Genomic DNA, 27,290 nt, shown 5'->3' with positions numbered 1-27,290 from the left:
AGGCCAAGCTCCAAACCATTGTTAATTCCTTCACTGTGCAAGAGGATGGGCCTTACATTAAACATTCAGAAGGGAAAGATCCTCCAACAAATGCGCCACCACACAACACAGCCCTGCGACAGTTTGTATTCTCTTAAACTACTGAAATTGTATTGAACTACCTTTAAGTGTCTCTGATCACCAGAGGCATTTAAAAGCAGTTCAAATGCTTTGATCATAGACATAGAACTGGTCACTAAAGGATCTTACTGACAGACTAGTAAGCCATTAAGATCTTCCTCATGTCCCCATAAAAGGTTCCATCACAAGCATAAAGGATTCCAGGAAGATGGGAAGTTTCATTGTTATAATGCAGTAGGTATCATAGTTCTTCAACATAGACAGAACATCCAATGGACTCTAATTTCTCCATTAGAGTCATAGAATCATAGAGAGAAACAGCCCTTTGGCCCACTGAGTTTGCACTGACCACCAACCACACATTTACACTAATTCTATATCAATCCCATTTTTTCTATGACTCTATCAATCAAACTTCATAACTCATTTTATCATCAGTCCCCCTTATTTGTGTAAAAATCATAAAAAAACTGAATGCTTGCTACAGAGGATGTAATTCTGATCAAAGATTTCAGCTTATAACCCCAAAGTGCAAATGCACATCTCAAAACCTTGACAATCAGTTGAATACTGAGATTGAGGTGCTGACATCTGACGGAGAGGTTTTTTTTAATGCCGTTTGTTTCTTTTGATATTCTTAATTACTGATGAATAACAGAACAACTCAGCCACGATACTTTATCTCAGAATATATGAACATTGGTATGTAGTGAAAAAGGTTAATCTATCTAGTCATGCCCAACATGGGGCTGTGATATTAACTCTTGGGAAACAAGCTCATTTGCAATGGAGAAACTGAGATTTTTTTTTCCAATCATATGTTCTTCATTATATTTATGAGCTCAAGATTATAATATGTCATTATTGCAGACTCTACCTCAGCCAAACTTATGGAGATAATGAAGAGTGGTGGAGGGAGGCAATTTGCTCTTTCCAAGTAGCGACTCCTGACTTCTTCAGGAAGCATCCAATTAGACACAGTTGTATGAAGTTTGTCACACCATGTGCAACACTGAGATGATTCCCTGTTCGCCTCTTCATTAAGGTTTTCATTTTCTGCATGCCTGGGCTTCATCTCCATCTTTACACCTGAGCAAATCCTAATTCAATGTTACCTGCTTAAAAAGAAAGTCACAGCAGGCAATTACAAAGACATCAGTAGCCAACAGTTCCAAATTACATTCCCAAAATCAGGCATATCATGCTCAGTTGATGAGTAGAAACAGGAAACTGAGGCACATGCTGTATTTAGTGTGGTGCAGTGCCCTAATGTACCACTAGACCTGGCAACTATTAAAAGCACCAAACTCTGTTGAATGGTTAGCAAATCTGAAAATGTTCACTGAAGTAACTTTACCACACAATTCCCAAATCCTTTGTTTTTCTACCTAACTAAAACCAAAAGTATCTGCCCAGCCTATCTGGGCAATTGGAATTAGTAGATTATTGGCTGAAAAGAGTAAAGTTATCAGATCAGATCCAATGATTAATTAATGTCGCTCTTCAGGCATGTTCTGCAATGACCTATCTTTCCCCTATTTTCCCCAAGGGCCTGAATGGACCCTTTACTATTTCTTTTCTCCTTGGTGACATCATTTTGATGTATGCTATCAGATCCATGTATAGGATGATGAAGTGCTTCATTGCTACCATCTCCCTCAACCCCCCCACCCCCCACTTCTCAGTATTAAATGAAATTCAGTCTTTGATGAGCTAATATAGATTCATTTAAGCAAATTTATAGTATAGGAGGTAACGTATTGGCTTGGACAGAAACTAGGCATAAATGGGTCCTGTGCTACAATGAGTAGTGTGATCCAGGAATTGGTCCTGGGACCTCAACTTAATACAGTATATATAAATGACAGATGAAGGCACCAAATGTAAGGTTACTCAATTTGATGATGACACCAGGATAGACGGGAAAGTAAGTTATAAAGAAGACATAAGCAGGATCTGAAGGGATGTAGAGAGGTTAAGTGGATGAATACAAATCTGGAGTATGATATAGGAAAATGTGAAATTGGCCATTTTGGCAGGATTTATTTTTATAAAGCATGTTATGTAAATACTGGATGATTACAAAAAACTCTGAGATGCAGAGGATCTGGGTGTCCTATTGCATGATTCTCAAAAGTACATAATTACAAAAGTGTGTGTGTGTGTGTGTGTGTGTGTGTGTGTGTGTGTGTGTGTGTGTGTGTGTGTGTGTGTGTGTGTGTGTGTGTGTGTGTGTAGCATGCTTACATCAAAAGAAGATAAAGGACGTAATGACGTTGTTGAGGTGGTCAGTCGAAGTCAGAGGAGAGAGAGAGAGAGAGAGAGAGAGAGAGAGAGAGAGAGAGAGAGAGAGAGAGAGAGAGAGAGATAAAAGGGAGAGAGACACCAGCCTGCTAGTTTCTCTATCGATGGATGAGAAACAATAACTGTCTGTCACTGCAATCCACGTATGGAAATTGGAAGTAATCCGGTGGAGTTCACTTTGTTGCTGACCTGTAGAAGGAAACAGGTACTTGTGTGGACGGCCACGATTTGGATGCTTTTCGGGGTGAGGAAGGCACTACTGAGTAAACACTGAGGTGTCGTTTGGGTTCCATCATGGAACATTTGGATTTCATAATTACTCTCTCTATGTTCTCTACATCTACGTCTTATCTTCAGACAACGGTGGTTGTTGAAGAAGCCTTTGCTCATGTTTCACCTTATGGCTTGCTGAACTGAACTTTAAGAACCATTCCTGGACTTGGAGTTTGGGACTTTGCCACACACACACGAAGAGTTTAGTTTTGGGGTTAATGTTCAAGGTTTAACTTTCATTTTTCTTATTATCATAAGTAGTGATTAATAAAATAGTTCTCAACACTGAATCATGACTCAGTGTGTTTCTTTTGTTGCTGGTTTGTAACAAAATTGGGGGCTCGTCCGGGATTGTTCCCCAGATTGACGAGATTCGTTTGGGATCCAATCCTAAAATTGACGAGGGAGGTCTGAGTTTGAACAAATTGGGGTCTTAGTGGACGACTGATTGTGGTCGGTCTGATAAATTTTTTTTTAATTGGCTTGTGTGTGTGGAAACCAGCAGCAATGGATATTGAGGCATTTTTGGAGTCACCAACCCTAAAGGGATTGGAGGTGGTGAATAAGGATGATTTGGTAAAGATTGCTACAAGGCTAAACCTTAAAGCAGTAAAGCGGTCTATGAAAAAAGCAGTTATTCATAGAATGATAGTTGACTATTATTTGGAGAAGGAAGTGTTTGAGGTGAGTGAGGTAGTTGAGTTTCCTGAGATTAAACCAGTGATATTGGATGTGACTTCTCAACTAGTGGATTTGGAGGATTTGGAGGAGGAAGAATTAGAACAGTTAGAACAGTTTCCTGGGAGTGAGTCAGAGATTCCTGATGGCCAGGTGCAGATAGTAAAGATGGAGTTAGAACAAACGCGAATGAAGTTCGAGTTGGGACAAAAGACAAAGAGGCAGAACGAGAGCTAACTCGGATGAAGTTAGAGGCTGATCTAGCAATGAAGCAGATGGAATTGAGGAGGATGGAGCTGGATAGGGAGTTGAAGGAAAAACAGCAGCAGCATGAGTTAAAAATGAAGCGAGAGAGTTTAGAATCTGATTCTGTTGATGGTTTTTTAGCCAGTAGGGAGGTTCGATTAGTCCCTCCTTTTGAGGAAGATCAGGTTGATCAGTATTTCCAACATTTTGAAAAGGTTGCTGTGAGTTCAAACTGGCCAAAGGAAGGATGGGTTCTTATGTTACAGAGTGTAATTGAAGGTAAAGCTCAAGAAGCTTATTCTGCTTTGTCTGTTGAGGATGCAGCTGATTATACCAAGGTAAAACAAGCTGTGTTAAAAGCCTATGAATTGGTACCTGAAGCTTATAGACAAAAATTTAGAGACTTGAAGAAATCTGCAGATCGGACATACATGGAATTTGCCAATGGAAAGAGAATATGTCTTGAACCATGGTGCATGGCTAAAAATGTAGATGGGGATTATGTTAAATTGACAGAATTGATGTTAGTGGAAGACTTTAAAAGATGTGTCCCAGCTGAATTAACAACATATTTAAATGAAAAGGAGGTGGAAACTTTACAAGAAACTGCTAGGTTGGCAGATGATTATGTTTTAACCCATAAATCCAAATAGGAACCACCTAAATCCTTTCAAAAGAGTTATAAAGACAATCCAGGTAAACCGGAGATTAAATTGGGAGGTAATCAAAAAGGGAAGGATGAAAAGAAGCCAGTGCTGGAGAAACCTGTTGAGCGTACTTGTTATTACTGTAAGAAACCTGGCCATGTAATAGCTAATTGCGCCCTTTTGAAGAAAAGGAAGGAAGCCGTGCCCAATGCTTGCTTTCAGGTAATTAAAAATCAAAAAGATCTAGGAGATGTTGTTAAAGATCAGTCCTTGCCAAAGGTGAAAGCTGAAAAGTTGGAGGAGGTGAGAAAGGAATTCCGTTCTTATGTATCAGAGGGTTTTGTTTCACTGAAAGATGGGTCACCCCAGGTGCCAGTGAAAATCCTTAGAGAAACTGGGGCTTGCCAATCTCTCTTGCTGGACAGTGTTTTAAATTTTGGTGAAGAAACTGTCACTGGTGAGGTAAATCTAGTGCAAGGCATTACAGGTGACACCACGTCTGTCCCTTTGCACAAGGTGATTTTAAAGTCAAAGTTCGTAGAAGGACCTGTCGAGATAGGGATACAACCTAGTTTACCAGTGGAAGGAGTTTCTTTGTTATTGGGGAATGATCTTGCGGATGGAGAATTTGTCCCTGTGGTACGGTTAACGACCAAACCAAGGGTTGATGAGTCTGAGAATGATCCAGATGTTTACCCATTCTGTGCGGTGACTCGAGCTAGGGCTAAAGAATTAGCCAAGGCTGACAGTCCAGTGCAGCCTGATGTGGTTCCCTGTGACAGTCCTAAACAGGAAGAAAATTATGATGACTTGTCTGAGACTTTTCTCTCTTCACTGGAGGAACAAAATCCTTGTAGTGAGCCTGAATTTAAAGATTTGCCTTTGTCGAGGAAAGAATTTATGGTGGAACAGACGAAGGACCCTGAGCTTACAGAATTGCAAGGAAAAGCACTCTCATGTGATGAGATTGAAGAAGTGCCAATTGGATATTATGTCAAAAATGGAGTGTTAATGAGGAAATGGAGACCTCCTCATGTCCCTGTTAATGAGGAATGGGAAGTTATTCACCAGGTTGTGGTTCCAAAAGTTTATAGGAATGAGATTTTAAAAATGGCCCATAGTATGCCTTTAGGTGGTCATTTTGGTGTGAATAAAACTGTAGGGAAGATCTTGAAACAATTCTATTGGCCTGGTTTGAGAAAGGATGTGGCGATGTTTTGTCGAACCTGTCACACATGTCAGATGGTAGGTAAACCAAATCAAAAACCCCCTGTGGCTCCGTTGAAGCCAATTCCTGCTTTTGGTGAACCCTTTTCGAAGGTGATTGTGGACTGTGTTGGTCCATTGCCAAAGTCTAAGGCTGGAAATCAGTATTTGTTAACCATCATGTGCGCAACTTCTAGATTTCCAGAGGCAATACCCCTTAGAAATATTAAGGCCAAGACTGTGTCAACGGCTCTTTAAAATTTTTTACTTTGGTTGGTTTGCCAAAAGAAATCCAGTCTGATCAAGGCAGTAATTTTATGTCTAATTTCTTCCAACAACTAGTCTATGAGCTGGAGGCAAAGCAGATTGTATCATCTGTACATTACCCAGAACCTCAGGGAGCTCTGGAGAGATTTCATTCTACTCTCAACAATGTGCTGAAGACTTATTGCTTTGAAAACACAAAGGATTGGGACAAGGGCATTCATTTACTTTTGTTTGCCATTACAGAATCAATACAGGAGTCATTAGGACTTAGTCCGTTTGAGCTTGTATTTGGACATCGGGTGAGAGGACCTTTAGAATTGTTAAGAGAACAATGGGTTAATGAGGAAGTGCATTTGAGTCTGTTGGACTATGTCCAAAAATTTAAAACTCGGTTGGAGGGAGTCTGCCAGCTAGCGAGAGAGAATTTGAAAACCAGCCAGATAAGAATGAAGACATGTTTTGACAGATATGCTCGGCCTAGGACATTTGCAGTGGGACAAAAGGTGTTAGTATTTTTCCCTAGCCAAAATAATCCATTGCAGTCTCGTTTTTCTGGACCATATATTATTGAATCCCGAGTAACTGATTTGACATATATAATCAAAACACCAGATAGACACAAGAAACACAACTCTGTCATATAAACATGCTGAAGCCTTATTATGAGAGAGATTCAGTTGTGGCCATGGTGGATGATATGAAGGTTGTTTCTAGAATGCCTGATGTTGATAATGAGGAAGGCCAATTTAGACCAAATATTGTTCCATCGAAACTAAAAAACCAAAATATCCTGGAGAACCTTGAAACAAAGTTGGACCATTTACAAGTTTCGCAAAAGCAACAGATGAGAGAATTAATTTTAAAATTTAAAAATCTGTTCCCAGATGTTCCAAACAGAACGTCAATAATTACTCATGATGTTGATGTTGGGGATGCAAAACCAATCAAACAACACCCATATCGAATGAATGTAGAAGACAGAGTAGGAAAGGCTAAATTTCTTACAAAGATTGACTTATTAAAAGGGTACTGGTGTGTTCCATTAACAGATAGAGAGAAGGAGATTTCTGCCTTTGTAACCCCTTCTGGATTGTATGAATATAATGTTTTGCCATTTGGAATGAAAAATGCTCCGGCAACATTTCAAAGAATGGTTAATTCAGTGATTCATGGGTTAAAATATACAGATGCCTATATTGACGACTTAGTGACCAGGAATGATACATGGGAGGATCACATCTCTGCGTTAGAAAGGTTGTTTGAAAGATTTTCCAAAGCTAACCTTACAGTTAACTTGGCTAAAAGTGAATTTGGCCATGCCACTGTGACGTATCTTGGTTATGTTGTAGGTCAAGGCAAGCTAGCTCCAGTTCAGGCAAAAGTTCAAGCAATATCTGAGTTCCCTGTTCCCACGGGTACGAGAACTGTTAGAAGATTTTTGGGAATGGTTGGATATTATCGAAAATTTTGTAAAAATTTTGCTGATGTTGCTCTTCCCCTAACTAATCTTCTGAAGAAGGGAGTAAAGTTTGTTTGGACAGATTCTTGTCAAGAAGCATTTGAGAAACTGAAAGCCATTTTATGCTACCATCCTGTGCTCAAATCACCTGACATTGAAAAGCCATTTTCATTAGCAGTAGATGCCAGTGATGAAGCTGCAGGAGCTGACCTTGATGATAATGACCATCCTGTAGCTTACTTTTCAAAGAAATTTAATGAGCATCAAAAGAATTATTCCACCATAGAGAAAGAATTACTGTCGCTTGTTTTAGCCTTGCAACATTTCATTGTATATGTTTGCACCGCTCAGAAACCATTGACTGTGTATACAGATCATAACCCATTGGTGTTTCTGAGCCAAGTCAAAAACAAGAACAGAAGGGTGTTAAACTGGAGTTTAATTTTGCAAGAGTTTGATCTCATGATAACTCACATTAAAGGTAAAGATAATGTGATTGCTGATTGTCTTTCCCGATGTTAAATGGGAAACATGTATCTTTACTAATCTGATATTCTGTAATTCTGTAGCATGATAATTATTAACACTACTAACTGTAAGCATGGTAAAAAAAAATTTCTTGGAAAAAAATTCTCTTTAGGTGGGAGGTGTTACGGACTCGGTGAATGTCCCTTTAAGATAGAGTTAGTAGTGTGTGTGTGTGTGTGTGTGTATCTGTGTGTGTGTGTGTATCTGTGTGTGTGTAGCGTGCTTACGTCAACAGAAGATAAAGGACATAATGACGTTGTTAAGGAGGTCAGTCGAAGTCAGAGGAGAGAGAGAGAGAGAGAGAGAGAGAAAAGGGAGAGAGACACCAGCCTGCTAGTTTCTCTATCGATGGATGAGAAACAATAACTGTCTGTCACTGCAATCCATGCATGGAAATTGGAAGTAATCCGGTGGAGTTCACTTTGTTGCTGACCTGTAGAAGGAAACAGGTATTTGTGTGGACGGCCACGATTCAGATGCTTTTCGGGGTGAGGAAGGCACTACTGAGTAAACACTGAGGTGTTGTTTGGGTTCCATCGTGGAACACTTGGACTTCGTAATTACTCTCTCTATGTTCTCTACATCTATGTCTTATCTTCAGACAATGGTGGTTGTTGAAGAAGCTTTGCTCATGTTTCACCTTATGGCTTGCTGAACTGAACTTTAAGAACCATTCCTGGACTTGGAGTTTGGGACTTTGCCACACACACACGAAGAGTTTAGTTTTGGGGTTAATGTTCAAGGTTTAACATTTTTACTTCTAACATACTAACATTTTTACTTTTATTTTTCTTATTATCATAAGTAGTGATTAATAAAATAGTTTTTAACACTGAATCATGACTCAGTGTGTTTCTTTTGTTGCTGGTTCGTAACACTGGGGGAATGGAATGCAAATCCAGGGACATTATGCTCCAGTCATAAGGATCATTGGCAAGGCCACATCTGGAGTATCACGTCCAGTTGTGGTCTCTTTATTTAAGGAAGGATGCTAATGCATTGGAAGCAGTTCAGAGAAGCTTTACAGACCGACATCTGGCATGACAGATTACCTAATAAGGGAAGTTGGACAGGGGTAGGCTTGTATCTGCCAGAGTTTAGAAGAGTGAAAGGGGACTTGATTGAAACATAAAAGATCCTGAGAGGTCTTGACAGGATATGTGTGAAATGGGTGTTTCCTTTTGAACTAGGGATGACTGGATAAAAATAAGGGGTTGCACATTTAAGCCAAATAAGGCAAAATATTTTCTCTCAGAAGGTTGTGAATCTCAAATTCTCTTCCTCAAAGGGCGGTAGAGACAGACTCTTTGAATATTTTTAAGGAAAAGGTAGATAGATTCTTGATAAGCAAGGACTGATTGTTTACTGCGGATTGACTGGAATGCAGAGTTGAGATTACAATCAAATCAGCCATTATTTTCTTAAATGGCAGAGTAAGCACAAAGGGCCAAGAGACCTTCTCCTGCCCTTAATTTATATGTTCATATCCTTATAATATTTCCATTCATTTGAACATTGTAAAGGGCCACAACACAAACTCCTTTCAGCTAATGACTCTGCCTCACCATAAAAACATTTACTTCCACCACTGTAACTTTTCCCATCTGCATTCTGTCTCAATCCGTCTCTCCTGCAATTCTTACCTGAGTCTCTTTTACCTAGAGATTCAACTGTTCAAATGCTTCCTAAGTCCCTTCTCTCATCTTTTACCCTTCATAGATTTGAACTCATCCAAAACTCACATCCCAACTCACACTAATTTCCTTTCTCACATCACATGTGATCAAAGGCTAGCTTAGCATTGCCCCAGTTTTAAAATCCTCACCCTTTGTTTTTGACCTTCACCCTCCCCATGTTTTTAAGCATCCAGAACTTGTCCAACTCAGGACCCTTGTGAATGTCTGATTTCCATTGCCCCACTAGTGAATTAACCCTCGTGACCTGAAGCTTCTGAATTCCTGTCTAACACCTCTTTGCATTTCCGCCTCCCTGTTGAAATCTTGTAACCTACCTTTTAATTATGCCTCCTGATATTTCCTTCTTTAGTTGGTCTCAGTTCCTGTCTGATTATGCTCCTATGAAATGCCTTGAGCTATTTGCTATTTTAAAGGTGCTATGTAAATGCAAGTTTATATTATTGATGAGATCATGTGCTCCACAGGGTACGTGGGGAAGCTGGAGGAATGACTTTTTTAACTGGTAGATTGTGAGAAAACTGGGAAGTCAGTTGCAGCTAAAAATACATTGCAGTGATCTGAAGTTGCCTCAGATCCTGGGGAGGAGAGGCTGTGAGAATGAATGAGACTGAGAAGTTGCTTGAAAGTGGAGGTTGGGCAGTGAAGAGGGCAGTGCAGCTAAAGCAGAAGGGAGGAAGGGGAGGATTTGGAAGTAAAGGTGGAACAGAGGATGAAGCAGATTAAAGGAGAGCCTTAGTAAGAACACTGATGGGAAGCAGGAAAAAAAATCAAGGATTTTAAAGGAAATCCATGACGGAGGAAAGAAATTGAGTGAGGTGCTCAATGGGAGGTATTACCTCAGATGAATGGGAAGAGACAAAGGGAAAATTTGGGAACAGGTCCATTGTCACAAATGTTTGCATAGAACCAATGACACCCAGGTAATGAGGTGTATGTAAGGGGGGAGTCATTACTCGGGAACCTTTTTTTTGTCTGTCTGTCATCTAATCAGCCTGTCATTAGAATTATCTAAAATAAAATTATAATTGATCTTGCTTTTAAATGAAGTAATCACTGGGAGCAGAGGAAGAAGTCAAATAAGGGAGGGAGGGAAAGCAAAATTATGGACAATCTTGATATTTAAAGTACTTCATTATTTTTCTCCTGCAGGAACCTGTTCTAATAAAAAAGATTCTTCTCTCTGCAGGTTCTGACTTTGCATACAATATGGATCCTTCGGAGCATTTTCCTTCCCACACCCCAGATATTCTACCACCTCTTCTAATCAGTAAGCATGACAGATACAGAATAAAATACAGGAAGACTTCAGAGCATATTTGGAAACTGCAAAAGCACATCAGAACCATTATTCTACTGGAAAAACACACAAAAAGACAGGAAGTTGATTGCTGATTGTCTGGCCTATTCCCAAATTAATTGGTTGTTTACAAATCAATGTCTATTTAAACAGGAAATGACGCACAACAATTTAATTGTGGAGCATTGGAAAGACTAACAAGAAGTTTATAAATGACTCGTTCTGAACCCTTGACACCAGATTATCTGAGTGTGTGGTTACTTGCTTAATGAAAAGGGGGAAAAAATCCTTCAGACAAAATTATTTGGTTTGACCCTAGTTATTTATATGAATTACACCACAGACTCTTGTGTATGTATTTTTAGGGCCATAATCTTTCACTATGTCATAAATTCTAATTAAACTAGCAACAGATTCATCTGGAAAACACATGTTAATCTGAGGAAAACTTCCTCAGTTGTACAGTAACCCCTTACCATTTTTGTATTTAACTACCACAGTTTTGTGAATTCGCAGTTGAAACCCATGGGTACAGTTTTCCTCTACCTCCACCTGCATCCCATATGGGGAAGATTTGAGGTGGAAGTAGAAATGACTAAGGATGCTCAGCATAGAGGGTGAAGCAGGTAAGAAGGACACAGGTAAGGATTGGTGCTGGGTCAATGTAATAATCCAAGATCCCTCAATGTCCATCAGCATACATGGTTTAGTTGTCACTTTGAGCTCATTATCAATCACTTTCCTGTTTGTTCAAGCCACCCTCTATCCTACTAAGAATCTTCCAGCATCTCCTAGCCCTTTTTGCATTACCCTCTAGAATATCCATTGTCTGATGAACAAGGTTGTTGCCATCCCTGACATTATAGAACATAGAACATTACAGCACAGTACAGGCCCTTCGGCCCACAATGTTGTGCTGACCTTTTATCCTGCTCTAAGATCTATCTAACCTCTCCGTCCCACATAGCCCTCCATTTCTCTATCATTCATGTGGCTATCTAAGAGTCTCTTAAATGTCCCTAATGTATCTGCCCCCACAACCTCTGCCAGCAGTGCGTTCCACACACCCACCACTCTCTGTGTAAAAAAACTTACCCTGACATCCCCCTTATATCTTCCTCCAATCACCTTAAAATTATGCCCCCTCATGCTAGCCATTGTCATCCTGGGAAAAAGTCTCTGACTGTCCACTCGATCTATGCTTCTTATCATCTTGTACACCTCTATTAAGTCACCTCTCATCCTCCTCTCCAAAGAGAAAAGCCCCAGCTCACTCAACCTATCCTCATTAGTTTGGATGATTGCACCAACATCCTAGTAGACAGAAACATGGCTCAGAGATGATGACGCTCTTCCCCTGACTGAAGCCACATTTAAGAAGTACCTACAGCCCTTGAATTGCCAAGATATGGAAGGCTGTAAATGGGATTAGTATGAATTGGTATGATGGACATGATGAGCCGAAGGGCCTTTTTCTGTGCTGTATGAATCAATGATTCTAAAGTGTGATTTGAACCTGCTCTGATTTGCGCAAGGCTTATGTTGGAGGGTATAGTCAAGCAATTCAACTTAATTTCAAAGGGCACTCACTGTCTTGAGCGAGTTAAGTGGATGTCTGTTTAGTCACTTACCCCCAGACTTGCCGGGACCATACCGTTCTATTGGCCCTCAATCTGCTCTGGCAACAATCAATCATTAATCTAGGGTTATACCGAGAGCAAAGAAAACCCCAGCATTGTTTCTCCATCACCCTCTTTTTCCTTAAAGTTATTTCCTTCTCCCCTCACCTCCATTCCCATCTTCAGCTAGCTTGAGAGGCTTCATCAGCAATGCTCTGTTTTAACTCAGCCTGCCCAGGGAGAATGGGTGAGCTTTGGGTCTGATGCCCCTTTCACAACCCATTTAATTTTACTCTCCACTCTAATGAAAAATAAAATCAGAAGGGGCACAACATTGGATCCATCCCATATCTGACCTGGAAAAAATTGTCAACGCTTCAGATCTGAGATCCTTCATGAGAACTGGGAACAGAGAAGGTGAGGGAGGGATGGGTAGAACAGAGGGAGTATATCTGATAGGGTGAGACTCAGTGAGTTAATACAGCTGTTAGAGTAGCAGTTAGAAACACTTAAAGCTTCTTCGTCTGTGCGTAGTATAATATAGTCCCACAGTCTTGTTATTAAAAACACACTACAACGACAAAGAAGCATGATGTGTTTCTAACTGCTAATAACTGTTTTAACTCATTTGGTCTCACCCTATCAGAGATGTTCTCTCCATTCTACCCATCCCTCCCCCACCCTCTCTGCTAATGAAAGCTAACTTGCTTTCTCTCTTTCCCAGTTCTGACAAAGGGACACCGACCTGAACAGCTAACTTTCTCTTTCCACAGTGGCTGCCTGACTTACTGAATGTTTCCGGTGTTTTCCGTTTTTTGTTTCAGATTTCCAGCATCTGCAATTTGTTTCCGATTTTTTTTATTGACTCTTTAATTTAGCAAAATTTCAGCTTGTCACTGTATCTGCAGTGTATTCAATCCTCTCTGACTCCGACATTCCCTTATATTTCTTTGGCTCTGAGGACAATGTGTGTGTGTCAAAGACCTTACACGTTACAGGTAACTGTTTTGTTGTTCTTCCTTACTTCCTATGACTTTTCATTTACCCAAATCTCAGTCAGATCTTATACTGCTGAGATTCCCTGGGAAAATATTTAATGGCACAACTAATTAAATGTTTTAATAGTCACCAAGGTAATTACAGTGACAATTAATTTGTGTCACAGAAAAAAATTGTGTTTGGCCCTAGGTTTCTGAGATACAAAACAATTGCCTTAGAGATGGGAATCAAATTTCCATTAAATGAAGGCGCTCTTGTGCCTGAGTGAATAAATTACCATCTAAGGCACATTCACAAATTACATAGAGGAAAGAAAATAATTTAACTGAAACATGCTGTGCATTAAAATTCACCTTTTAATTTAAATCCCTATCTTTACTGAAAAGCAAAAATATAATTTTGAAGCAGGAATCCAATGTACCTATATTAAGCAGTACCAGCACAATTTATCCAAAACTGTGATCTCAGTCATAATATCAAAGCAAACAATTAGAGGCCTCACCATGCTGAACAGGAAGTTGTTGCCAAGGATGATTACACCAAGTGAGTCAACAATAGCTTTCAGTGTTTTGCACATTGTGCAGTGCCACAGTCATTCTTTTTGCCTCATCTGGGTCCTAACAGCCTTGGAAAAGCTCCAGAGCAGGGCTACGGAAATGATTCCTAGTCTTTAGAACTGTTGTTGACTCAGATAGGCAGTGTAGGTCCGATAAATTCATGGACTTCCTTGTTACTAAAAACGATTCCATCTGATCAACTGCCTATGTCACTTCCCTCTTTCCCATGGCCCACTGAGCCAAACTTCCTCTAATATTCCTGCTGACCTGATCCTCAATGTGCACCATCTTCTCATTTCTCTTTGTTCTCTCTTCATGCCCTCTCTGAACTCATTTTAACTATAAACCACACTTGCCACTCCTTCAAATTTAATCCCACTAAATTACTGACCATCCATCTTCTATTCCAGCTCCCAGGTTAGCTGATATTGTTAACAGTGCTCTCGCCTCTGATATAGTCTCTCTTGTTTTCAAATCTTACGTCATCACCTCTTCAAAAAAAACTCATCCTTAAACCCTTACATAATACATAGTTGTTGTAAAGGCATCCAAGTTGATGGAGAACCCAGATGCTAACTAGTACATGGAAGAATTGCACCACTATCCCTTTTTATTTTACTAATCCCATAATTTCTTTCAATTCTTCTCATTGTTCACCTCCACTGTCAGGGAGGTAAGCATTAAGTCGATGATTCTGGATAAGATCGAGACAGCAAAGAAATTTTCAAAATCGCCTCCAATATAGTCATATATTTTCCACACTATGTAAAGGGAACTCTGCCTCCCTGAATATTTTAGTCACATAAATCTGAAAACACCCTCATTCCTCCCTCCATTTTAGATGCTTCAAGCATTAGGAGAAGTCATCAGTGAACAGGTTCAGAAACTGCATGTTTGTAGGCAAATTATTCATCTGCAAAGGCATTGGGACAGTGATAGTGATGGATTGTAATGACTCTAATATTAATAATAATAAGGTTAGTATAAAAGGTATAGAGGGCACCAAATTCCTAAACTCAGGATTTTTTTAGTCACTATGGAGCAAGCTCAATAATGGAGGATAGGGTACATTTCTGGATTTGGCAATGCTAATATTTTTGCAATTATCATTGTTGCAAAATCTGCAATTTCGCTTTCAATAGTGTTAATCTTAACCCAACCACCCAGCAGAAATCACGCTGATTTTCAGACAAAACCATGCAGGGGACTTGGCCAACGTCATCCTGCACCAATCCCACTGCTTTCTACTGTAACCTCCTCTTCAGGACGGGTGTAAAGCTAGAAGGTAAAGAGGTCCATCTTTTAACTTTCGGATCATATCATTAAGTCCCTCTGCAATGTTAACTGCGGCCTAAGTAGGGAAGCCATTGAGGCTTTCCCCGCAGGCTGACAATAGCAGGACTAGCAGCCAAAGCCAAAAGGGATTTATGCAAGAAAATCTTCTTACTTTCCTTGTGGAAGAGCAAAAATGGACTATTTAAAGCTTCTTACTTCCCAAATTTCCTCCCAAAGCCCATCCCCTCAACTTTTCCTTTAATTGTTATTGCACCATGAAACTAACAGTGACAGATTTCTGCAAGTGCACAATTTAATAAGGAAATCTGAAATTCCTAGTAGTGACCCCTCCCTTCTCCACAATCTCTGCAGTTTGCAGACACTGTCAACAGAACTGACTTGAATTTACATGATCTTAAGGGACTTACAAACTAGTCTCACGTTGAAATACAACAAATACCTTAAAATGCAAGAACCTTGATGTTGGCAACCAGTCCTTTGGTGCTGGATGGCACCCTCCACCAAACATACTTCTGCTTGTATCAAGCGGACAGACGTTTGGTGGCATGGAGATAAGACCCAAGATTTGAAATCACTGATTTTGAAGAGCCTCATGCTTCCCATTAACCTTTCCCTATTAAAATCCAGGCTGATGTCCAATTCCATCTATCACATTTAAGAAAATAATTGGTTTTAAAAACATAGCAAGGCACAGAATTATAAAATGAAAAAATAATATATGAGTAAAAATATAAATTACTTATATTTTTATCATTTAAAGAGGAGTCTTTTACTTTGGGGGATATTCAAGAATACGATCTGGTAAACTCAATGGCAACATGTGGATTTAACAAGGTGAGGGTGCAACTTGTTTTGTTAATCCAGCTACCCCATAGTCCATGCAACCAAACTCATCTGCCCTATTCAAACTTGACTCATTTTGACCCCTTTCAAATCTCAAATTTGCTATTCCTTTTACGTGATGCTTTTACATTCAAACCTTTGAAATATACATCTTCATTTACAGTTCTTTAATTAGTGTTTGCAACAAACTACTCCCACTAAAAGGACACTATCACTTTTACTTTTGTTCGAGGAATGGTCTTTCACTTGAAATGTTAACTGTTTCTCTTCCCACAGATGCGGCCTGATCTGCTGAGTATTTCCAACATGTTTTTTTTTTACGATTTCCAGCTTCTGCAGTTTTTTTTGATTTTCAATTACTTTTAAGTATTTGGAATAATTGAAAAGTATCAAGGGTGAAAGTGGATATAATATAACCACATTTTTGCAAAACATTTTAAATTTTATATGTCAGTCTTTACAATCCTCAGACCAAGAATGTGCCAAATGTTTAATAAACTGTGATATTCCTTTGGTGTATGAAGTTTTTACAGTTAAAGAGTCTTATTTCAGGACCTGAAAGGGGGAGAGCAGTGTTAAATCATCGTTAATTTACTTAAATCAAGTGATGGAATTGCTGACTTTTGTGGAAGCATAGAACAAGGAATAGTAGCAATATCAACTTCAATGAAAGGGAAAATTGAGTGAGGTGTATAGTGATTGGCCCAATACCAGTTATTTTACACCTGTGGAAATTCAAAATTCCAACCACTGTTTCAACACAATTCAAACTGTTTGACAGACTGTCTCCTTGTCTATCAAAATGCTGCTAGGTGAAATTTGTTTGGCGATCTGAAGGTACTAAGCACACATGTAGAGCACAAAGCCATCCACAGTTCTACACAATTTACTATCCATTTGGCAGTGTCCCACACCTTGGGATGTTGACTTGACAAACTGAAATGAAACACCAGTACACCTCCTCTCAGTTAGGGATTATGAGCATTGTTGACAGATGTGAGAGATTCCACCCTAAGTCTAACTTTTGCAGTTCCTGTCGCTGGAGACATTGATGAATCTCCATGTATTTGCATAAATTTTACTTTTCAACAACTCCTACCAATAAACCAAAGTGATGTTTTTGCCATCGTTTATTACTGAGGTAATCCCAACCACATCAACCAATTGTGTCGTCATCACAATATGAGTATTCTCAGAGGTCAGATCTTTGGTTTCAGGCTTTGGCACTGAGCAGGCATGCAAAGAGCAACATTGAAAAGCTATATAAAAACTATGGAAATGTATTTTATGTAAGATACAAAAATATAAACAATACTATATACCTGTATAATAATCCAGATTATACATGGGTGGGGGGGGGGTCTGAATTGTTTGTGGGGTTGAAGTATAATAAAATGTCATGGATTGCAATTTACATAATCTCAGGCACATCAGTGACGAAAACCATGAGACGGAAAAATCAACCTGTGCTCCATGGGACACAATAGGAAATGTCAGAAGCTATTTGTGGAAAAAGTATTGTGTATTATTTCCCACTTGCTCAATGGCTAATCACATGAAAGTGCCTTTGCTGAGGTAAATGAACAATTACACACAGAACACACGTCTCATTATGTATTTCACTTTGTTGTTGTTTTCAAGTGCCCTTAATTTTTAAATGCACAGCAATAAATGGGGTGAAGTCACACTTATATTTTAGGATGATTCTCCTATATTATAAAGGCTGGATGAATGCAACTCTTATAACATTACAGATGTTAACATCTTTCAGAATTTATGTTCAGTGTTTATTTGTCCACTGATGATTTCTCAATTCTGCCCTCTTCTTTCAACTCTTCAACCACTTAATGAGTCACATCTTCCTACGTGCATTGAGAAGACCAAATCTCTAACCACCTCTTTCTTAATGGTGCAGCTAGTGGAGCCACTGCCTTGCAGTGCCAGAGACCTGGGTTCAATCCTGGCCTCAACTGCTAAATGTATGGAGTTTGCACATTCTCCTGTGACAACATGGGATTCCTCTGCATGCTCTGGTTTCCTCCCACATCCCAAAAATGTGCGGATTGGCTGGTTAATTGGCCACTGTAAATTTCCCCTAGTGTGTATGTGTGTGGTTGATGAGAACGTGGGGAGAATAAAATAGTGGGATTAAATGTAGGATTAGTGTGAATGGGTAATTAATGGTTGGCAGGGACTCAGGCTGAAAAACATGTTTCTGTGCTGTATCTCTCTGTGACTCTGACACTTTTACCATAGATCACTTTCACATGGAGCCAGACCATTTACAATCTTCCCCTGCTATTTGGTACTCAACTGAGCTTTCAACTATATATTCTATCAACTTCAAGTCTCCATGCTTTCTCATCTGCAACTTTTCTTATTTCTGCCCCCACTGCAGCATCCCTGAGGCGGAAACCAAATGGATGCCCTTCTCTTCTGAATACTAATAGTCTCTGCAGATTCTTTATCCTCTATAAACTTGAACTTGTTACAAATACTGCCACATGCATCCTATTCCATAATAAATCCTGCTTAACGATTATCAAGTTTCTCCTGCTCCCACAACATTCTTCTCAAAATAATTGGTTCTTTTCTATAAATCCCATCAGTATCGTGGCCAACTCCATCTCCTCAAACACTCTATCCCTCTGACCCAGGCCTTCTATGCATCGCCCCAGTTCTCCATTAGAGGTGTTGTCTTCAGCTGCCCCAGGGAGTTCCTGGAAACTCGGAATCTGGTTCACTCTCCCGCCAGCTTTCAAAGAGAAGTTCATTTGGGCGATTGAGTGATCAGCAGCCTTCAAAGAGAGAATAATCTGAGAGAGGTGGGGGGGGGGGGGGGGGGGGAGGGGTGGTGACATTGGTCAGAGAGAAAAATTGGAAATGTCAACGTTTTTCCTGATAATCCCAAACTTCCGAGAACGTAAATATTTCATGACCTGTTCCACGTTCACACTGGTCGGCTTCACTGAAATTGGCTTTTGAAAAACCATATTTTAATAAAATATAGCCATTTATATTTTAGGCAGAGAACTGCAGCTTTTAATTTGCAAACATGTCTATCCAGGCGCCACTGAAAGAAGAAAGCAACCCTGTTTAGTCTAATGCGGTAACCGAATATCCCTCCCTCTCACAGCATTTCCCGGGTGAACACATTAACTGCCACCAACATTGAAGGCTTCACCATGATGACAATTTAAGGAAAACTGCCGGCCAGATCAACTAATTGAAAGAGCAAGAACGGCTAAGTCATCTCACGGCTGTTGATTCCGATCGATAGTTTACAAGCGAATATTTCAACTGAACACAAGGATATCACGACCCATAAAATATTCTCGCTCGATACTTACAAGTTCAATAACCCCGGAGGACGAAGAAGAACTTGTTTACCTGGATCAGCGCTTTTCGTATAATGTCTGTCAGCTCGCTGTATATCAGATGCTTTTAAACGAGCTGGTGCTGTGATTCCGAAGCCCACGTCCACCAGTCCGTACGTTTTACAGATTCTCCGCAATCTCCCAAAACCTCGCTTTTGCCCATAAAAGTTTTGATCAATTTTCCGGACTCTCGGGACCGTGCTGATTGGTGCATCTGAAGCCGGAAGGATCTGCAGAGGCTGAACTAGCTGTCAATTATCTTTTGTCTCCGAGCAATATCCATTGTCTGCTGGGGGAAGAAGCTTTCGTAAAACATGGAAAAAAACACAAACATGAAGACAAATAGCCACCGAACTACTTAATCGTTTAAAGCTATACCATGTGATGCTGTCACCATTCAGTTGCGTACTTCAGGCCATTTTCAGGGCAAATGCCAGACAGTTTGGTAGGATAGAAACTTGTTAAAGGAAATGGCTGCATGCAAAAAGTGTTTGATAAAATAGTTTAGGCATCGAGAGGCAAAATGAGCCATCTTGCTCACATGACAATTTACGGTGATGGGTTTCTAGAATCACAGTTTAAAGTATCACATTAATTATGTTAATGCTATTTTAAAAGTTGTCTTTAAAAATGTACTTTCCAATGAAAATAAGGATAATTTCTTACATTGCAACAGTAACTGCATTTTCAAAATTCTTCATTAGTTGTAAGGTGCTTTGGGACGTGCAGAATTAAAAAAAACTCTATATAAATGACAATAACAACATGTATTTACCTAATGCCTCCAACCTAACTAAACATCCTAATCCCCTTCACAGAATAGTTATCAAACGGAATTTGACAGTGAGCCATTTAAGGGCAGATGAGCGAAAGCTTGGAAAAAGAACCAATAGGAGGAAAGAGAGGTAGAAAGTTTTAAGGAGGGCATGTTGGGGTTAGTGGCCTCAGTGACAGAAAACATAATCACCATTGATGGAACAATTCAGGAATGAACAAGAGACCAAAATTACAGAACACAGATATTTCGGAGAATTTCTCCCGGAGATCCAGTTTCCTCCCACAGGTTGGTAGGTTCATTGGCACTGTAAATTGTCCCAAGTGTGTAGGTGAGTGGTAGACTCTGGAAAAGGGGTGAGTTGATGGGAAGAATATATTTCAGGAAAAATTAGGGAGGGAATGAAATTTCTCTGTGAGTTGCCATGGACTCGATGGGCCGAACGCTGTCCTTTCTGCTACATGGAGGAAGAAGCTTTCAGCAAAATGTGTTTACATTACTGGGAAATATGGAAAGAGGGGAAGGACTGAGGCCATGGAAATTTTTTAAAACAAGCAGGTAAGTTTAAAAGTTGAGACATTGCCCGGCTGCTAGCCCCAGTTGATGTGTGAACGCGACTAGGCGTAGTTAGAATAAGGGCAACTGTGTTTCAAATGCTACGTATATGGAAGAAGATGAGAAAAATTCGCCAGGAGAGTGTTGGAATTGTCAAGGTCAAAGTTAACAAGACATGGATGAGGGTTATGGCTTCAGATTATCTGAACCAAGGCAAAATTGGACAATGATAGAGAGATGGGAATGAACAGTCTTTGTGAATCTGCAGGTATGTAGTTCGAAGCTCACCTCTAGGTCAAATATGACAACACCATGACAAATATTCAGTTGCCAGTGTGATCTGTGTAGTGACCAGGGAATGGAGAGGGAACAGAATTTGTGATGATAATGTCTTTGTGCTTCCCGATATCAAATTAGAGAAAAATTCCGTTTATCTAGTGCTGAGTGTGAGACAAGCAATTTGATCATTTAAATATATACAAAGAACCAAGATGGGTGGTAATAAGATAGGGTTGGATTCTCAGACAGAAGCCGAATGTTTTTTCAGATGATTTGCTAAAGGGCAGAATGAGAAATAAAAGGGAGCTAAGGAAAGATCTTTGAAGAACACCAACAGTAACAGCAAGGGAGCAGGAAGAGAAGCATCCCTATAACCAATGTATGGAAAAGAGTGGAACCAGGCAAATGTGATCCCAACTAGCTGGGCGATTGTGGAGGGGTATGGAAGGGGGATGGTGTGGTTAACCTTGTCAAAAAATACCCAAAGGGATGTGAGGAGATAGGTTACCTTTGTCATAATCATAAAGGATGCCACTAAGTAAATGCAAGTTGTTCTTTTATTCATCTTTAGTTTTATATTTCACTAATATCAAAAATCAATAATAAATCAAGAATTTTACATTTTTCTATTTTCAATTCTTTTTTCTTGTTCTTTTTCCTTCTAAGGTTCCATAGCTGTTGGTGCTCCTTTGGCACTTCAGTTTACAACCATTTCGGAATCTAACTTGGACAATTATCAGTAGTGGATTCTTCTGTTTCACGTTGCTTTAATTTTTTCCGCAAACATGCACTTCCAACAAATGTTATTGGAAAGTTTTAACAGAGATGCTCGGCTAAATCACTCCTTTCCTTGTGTCTTTCCGCAGGAGTACAAAATTGCTCCAACGTTTAAAAAGGAGAACTTCCTGTTTAAAAGTCACCTTCACCCATGGTAAAAGTCATTTCTGAAACATGTCTATACAAAAGACAATGCGGCAATGTCAAATATGGTGGCGGTTTTCCTCACAGAACGGCTGTTACTGTTATCGACAAGTTCTTAATTACTACAACACGAGATCATCACTCAGAAACATGTTCGGGTCAAACTTCTTCATTTCTCTGCAGAGATAGAGAACTCCGTTGTTACCCCGACTCACCGTTGGCTGCAGCTAGTCAGAGTCCAAGGGAGTCTGTCTGTACATTGATTAGCTAACAGATTTATACAGTTCGAGTACGTGAGAAATGCTACTATTTTCAGGATGAATTATGAGGCCTTTGAATTTCATAAAAGTAAATAACCAATGCAAGTTCAATAAAAGAACTGATAATAGCTCTGCTCAACTGCACAATTCTTTGCAAGATTTTACTTGTAAGTGCTCATTAATCCCTTCTGCTTATACTGTTCCATTACATTCATATAACTAAGCATCAAACTCAACATAAATAAAATATGGAAAAGAATATTGGTAAAACCTTGCCAAATCACTTTTTCCCAAATCCTGAGATTTGTGTGGTACTGAAATCTGTTTTTTTATTTTACAACCACCAAATATTTATGCAGTACCTTAAGCAGCAACTTACGGTAATTTAAGTTGTTACTGTTTACATCAGTGTAAGTATTTTTACTTCTCAAGACTCCCACATAAGTAAATAAATGCAGAATATAAAACAAAGCCAAATCTGATATTTCTCTTTGAAATCATCCTCAACATAGGACGGATTGGTTGCACTGTTCTATGATTCAACATTCTATATGCTGTCATTTCCGAAGTTATCTGGGGAGAATTTCTCTGGTTGTCATTGCAAAACACACAAGAGACTGTTAGATCACTGAGTTTACTTGCCTCCATACATTCAGTTCCACTGGTTAATAGACAAATTACTTCCCTCTTTTCATTATCCATTCAGTACCTTAACACGAAGTCCATGGACTATATATAAACCTCCTACTTTAAGCACTTTAACCTTCTGACCTTGAAAGACACTTCTTAAAATCTCTTTGACCAAATTCTTGGATGTTCCTTTTAATACTTTTTTTTCTTTGATTAGTCATCAATTTTGTTAGATTATTCCTCTGTCCACTTATGCATTGGATGTAAAAGGAGTAACCTTAATGGAAGGTGTTATTATACTAGAATCACTGGAAATATGCTTGGGGTTCAGAGCTTTTTTTTTAAACATTTCACATATTCTTGGTGCTGTGCCCATATTCTTTCACCTTTCCTGTCAAAGTTGGCACTTTTTTCCTCGTTCATACTGGTTCCTTTCCCCACTACCCTTCAGTTCCAGGTGACATTGTATTTCCTTAATTCTCTGCATTAAAGGCGGCTCATTGTCCCATTACTTAAACTCCATGCTGGTGCACTCTTTCCCACTGCTCAACTAACCCCATTTAACTCTAATATTGTCTACCCACTTCCTACTACAGCCAACTTTGTTTTGGTATTTTCCCCTGCCTATATTTAGCTGTGATCGATTCCATCTACCCTTCCCTTCCTTGTTGCTTCATGGTGGCACCAGCCAACCTAACCCATCCTGAATGTCACACTGACATTTTTAAGCATAATTTCTTATAATTAATGCTTTAAAATGTCTTAAGATCACTCTGGTGCATATAAATTAATTTAAAAATACAATGTGCAAATGAAAGCAAAGAAATGGCAAAAATGTAGTTTCATTCAATAAGTGTGCCTTCTTAGGCAGTCCCTTGAAATGAAGGATGTCTTGCTTCCATCCACTTCTGTAGGTTCTGAGGTGACCAAAGAGTACTGTGAAGGAATCATAGTCAGTAATAGGTGCTGCTTGAGGGGGCATGAGTGTATTTTATGAAGTGGTGCACTTCTTCCATTGTTTGCACATGGCCTCTGCATGCTCCTGTTACAGAACCAAGGTGCTCTGTGCTTACCTGGATGTTGCTTCTCCATCTTGAGCAGTCATGGAGCAGTGATTTGCATCAGTTGGCAAGGATATCACAATTTTTTTTCAGAGACTGAGAATTTGCTTGCAATCTAGCTAACATTGTGTATATACCAAATCAATCATCACTAAATACTGTAACTTGGACTTTTTTGGTAATGTAGACACAAAACAAATTAATAACAAATTACCACCCTTGGCTTGGTGATTTATGCAAAAAGAATTGTTTTATTGCCTTTACAAACTAGAACTCAAGGAACATTAGACCTTAGTGTGATATTCTATCACTTACAGGCATGGGAAGGAAATGTGATTTATAAGTAAATCATGGCTTGTTCCGCAAAGATTTTAAAAAATCTGGAAATTGTGGTTAAAGATGAGCAATGCAAAGCCTTCAAAGAGAAGACTGGACATATTCCAAAGAGGGGGAGGTGAAAGACAAAGCCACATATTTTGTCCAGGAGTAATGACTTAAGATTCCCCACCACCACCATTAGCCTACAATTATTGGGTTAAATCTGTAGCGTTTTCAAGCCTGCAGACTTTGGGAATGACTCAGGGAGTTTAATAGAGTAAATTAATAAATAACATAAAAGAAAACCAAAATGTCATAAATGGTACAACAGTCTAAGGGTGGGGCTAATTAGCAGCCATTAAAGAAATAGATTGTGAAGGCAGAGAGCATGTTTGAGGTATTAAATGATTACTTTGCATTTACTTCAGTAAAGAGATCTGTGTATGTCAAAACAATGATAGAGAAAATGGATAGAATAAAATGAAATACACTTAGATCATTTAAAATATAGGAACAACTCCAAGTGAAAAAGACAGAACATCTGGCCTTAAAACGGAATGTATCCTAGGCCAGAGCGAAAACTGAAAACTACAGATGCCATGGTTGCAATCATAGGAACATAAATAGAAAAAGAGGTATGCCTGTTCCGCCATTCAATACAATCATGACTGATCTTTTACCTCAGTGCAACTTCCCTGCGATAACCTTATTCTTCTTGATTTTTCTAGTACCCAAAAAGGCACAATTAATACAATTCTTCTTCCCCCTTGGTGGATAGCTACCACTTATTCTATCTCACTATCCTCTCTTCAGGGGAGTAATTTTGGACAATATCTGATATTGTTGAATAGTGGAGCAGCCTTGGAGGACCAATTGGCTTGCTTATGTTTTAAACTGCTGTCAAATTTGTGGCCATCTATTGCACCTGAGTGGACAGTGACAACAATCTCTATACCCACCGTTCTCTGTTGTCAAAAAACAAACTGCAGGGTCTTGACCTGAAACATCAACCATCCCTTTGCCTCCACAGATACTACCCAATTTGCTGAGATCCTCCAGCCGTTTGTTTTTTTTAACTCCAGATTACACAATCTGCAGCCTTTTATGTCTCCAGTCTCTGCTGTCACGCAGGTCCACAGGGTTTTAATTCCCTACTATGTATTAATGACATAGTATTAATATTGTATCATCAATACTCCAGGACATAAATGAGAAAAAATGTCCTTTCAGGGAATTAGAACTCAGGAAAATGAAGGAACAATTTCTAATTCCTGTAATGCACTGCATATTCATTCTAAGGCTTAATCTTATTTCCCCCATTTACATGATCTCCTTTAGAAAATCCGGACTAGACTTGTTGAAGTTGTTAAGATAATAATGTTCCTAAATTGCTGTTAGCAGTCAGATAGAACTGCAGGCTGCACATGTTATTTTACTGGTAACTGTTAATGCCCCAACAGCCTTCCATCACAACTAAGGTTGCTCTACGATCTATTGCCAACCATGTAAAACATTGAAATGAGTTTTATTAATTGATCTAATAACTCACATTAAATACCACAAACAGTAGAAAATCAGACTGATTACAAAAGTGAAATGAATCCTAACTGCAAGTAAAATACTTCAAGAACATGTACTAATTGTGATTAAAAAAACTTATTCATGAACAAATAACACATTGAAGAGATATATTAGCTTAATTTACCCCCCCCCCCCCCCTTATATTTGGAACCACTCGTTGCTGAACAATTCCTCAGTCCTGATTTAACTGGGTCTTGCTGTTAAGTTTTTCAGCTCCACTTTGGTGTAGTTCTATTTCCCCCGGAATCTCCGGTTGTTCTCCCATCAGTGCGTCTCCAGCTCCCTCCTGGCCCTCTGAAACTTCCGCCTCCTCTCTACCCCCCTCCGCTTCTTGCTCCTTCAGACTCGGTGCCTCTCGTCCCTCTTCTTCCAGCTCCGGCCCTTCTGCCCCTCGCTGCTCCTGCCGGCCCAGTTCTTCTCCTCGCTCCCCCGCTCGGCCCATCGGACTCCCCGGCTCCTCTGCCGCCGCTTGCCCGCCCTTCACGCCACCAAGCTCGGCGACAGCCTGGTCCTCCTCCTCCCCGCTGTTCTCCAGCTCGGCTCCCGGCGGCCCGGCTGGGGCTGGGTCCTCCTGCTGCTCAGGCTCCTCCGCTCCTGGGCTCCTCCTCGGCTGCTCCCCCTCCATCACCTTCTCCTCGGCGGCCGCGCGCTCCTCCCGGGCCGTTGAGCTGGGGCCCCTGGGCCCCTCACCCTCTGGGCCCGGCGAGTCGACGGCCCCCGGCTCTCTCTGCTTCGGCCCCCGCTGATCCTCCAGGCTCTCCGGGTCAGGCTCCCGGCGCTCCCCCTCTCCTTGCTTGTCCGTCCCCGCCCTCTCCTCCCCGGGCTGCAGCTCCCCCGCCAGGTCCTCGCTGCCCGACTGCCCCTCGGTGGCCTCCCTCTTCCTCCCGCCCCGGCGGTGCTTCTCCTTCTCCCGCCGGCTGGTCAGGTGCCTCTTCCTGCCGCGGACCTTGCAGCCCTTCTCTCGGTTTCTCCTCCTCCGCCGGATCCTCCAGCTCCGGTCCCATTTCTCCCTCTGGACCTCCATCGTCGACGCCTCCAACCGCCACTCGCTTCAAACGCCCATCCGCCGCCCTCGCGCTCCCCAACCGCCCCGCTCGCGCTCGGCCCCACCCGCCGGCGGGCGGCTGCAGCCGGCGCGCTTACCCGCCTCCCGCCAGAAGATGGAGCGCATGCTCAGTCCCACCCTGCAGCCGACTCGTGCACCCGCCAGAAGCAGGTGCGCATGCTCAATCCCAGCCGGCGCGTTTACCCGCCTCCCGCCAGAAGACGGAGCGCATGCTCAGTCCCACCCTGCAGCCGGCGCGCCTTCACTGGCGCCTCACGCCCACCAGCCCACGCTCAGTGCTACTTGCTCGGCCGGCTCCACCTCGGGGCTGACACGCGTGCTCTTTCTCCCCACCGTCGTCAAGCGCTGGAATGCCCAGCCGGCCGGTTATTTGCCCCGCACTAACTAGCACGTGGGTTACCTGGCTTGTTTGTAACCTTTTGCACCGCTGA

At 40.7% G+C, this 27,290-nt stretch overlaps 2 protein-coding genes across 8 annotated transcripts in view; both read right to left on the bottom strand.

Annotated features, from left to right (window-relative positions):
* The window catches only part of rhbdl2 (rhomboid, veinlet-like 2 (Drosophila)), a 42,060-nt gene extending 22,231 nt beyond the window's left edge, over positions 1-19,829 (bottom strand). For 2 of the 7 annotated variants that reach the window (XM_052036663.1, XM_052036658.1), the window contains exons 1-2: positions 19,427-19,829; positions 998-1,238 (exon numbers count right to left, since the gene is read on the bottom strand). In XM_052036663.1, coding sequence (XP_051892623.1) covers positions 998-1,201 — 204 coding nt within the window. In that variant the 5' untranslated portion in view covers positions 1,202-1,238; positions 19,427-19,829. Of the gene's footprint in view, positions 1-997; positions 1,239-13,842; positions 14,022-19,386 lie in introns of those variants that run through there. The other 5 variants (XM_052036657.1, XM_052036661.1, XM_052036659.1 and 2 more) reach the window with 5 other exon arrangements.
* A 6,136-nt stretch (positions 19,830-25,965) lies between these two features.
* Positions 25,966-26,817, bottom strand: LOC127581564 (brain acid soluble protein 1-like). Its single transcript, XM_052036029.1, has one exon. It carries the CDS (start codon positions 26,815-26,817, stop codon positions 25,966-25,968), a length of 852 nt encoding a protein of 283 aa, XP_051891989.1.
* Between the last annotated feature and the right edge of the window lie 473 nt (positions 26,818-27,290).

This window comes from Pristis pectinata, chromosome 22, assembly GCF_009764475.1.
Source record: "Pristis pectinata isolate sPriPec2 chromosome 22, sPriPec2.1.pri, whole genome shotgun sequence".
NCBI lineage: Eukaryota > Metazoa > Chordata > Chondrichthyes > Rhinopristiformes > Pristidae > Pristis > Pristis pectinata.
This window is presented reverse-complemented; position numbering and strand designations above follow the sequence as displayed.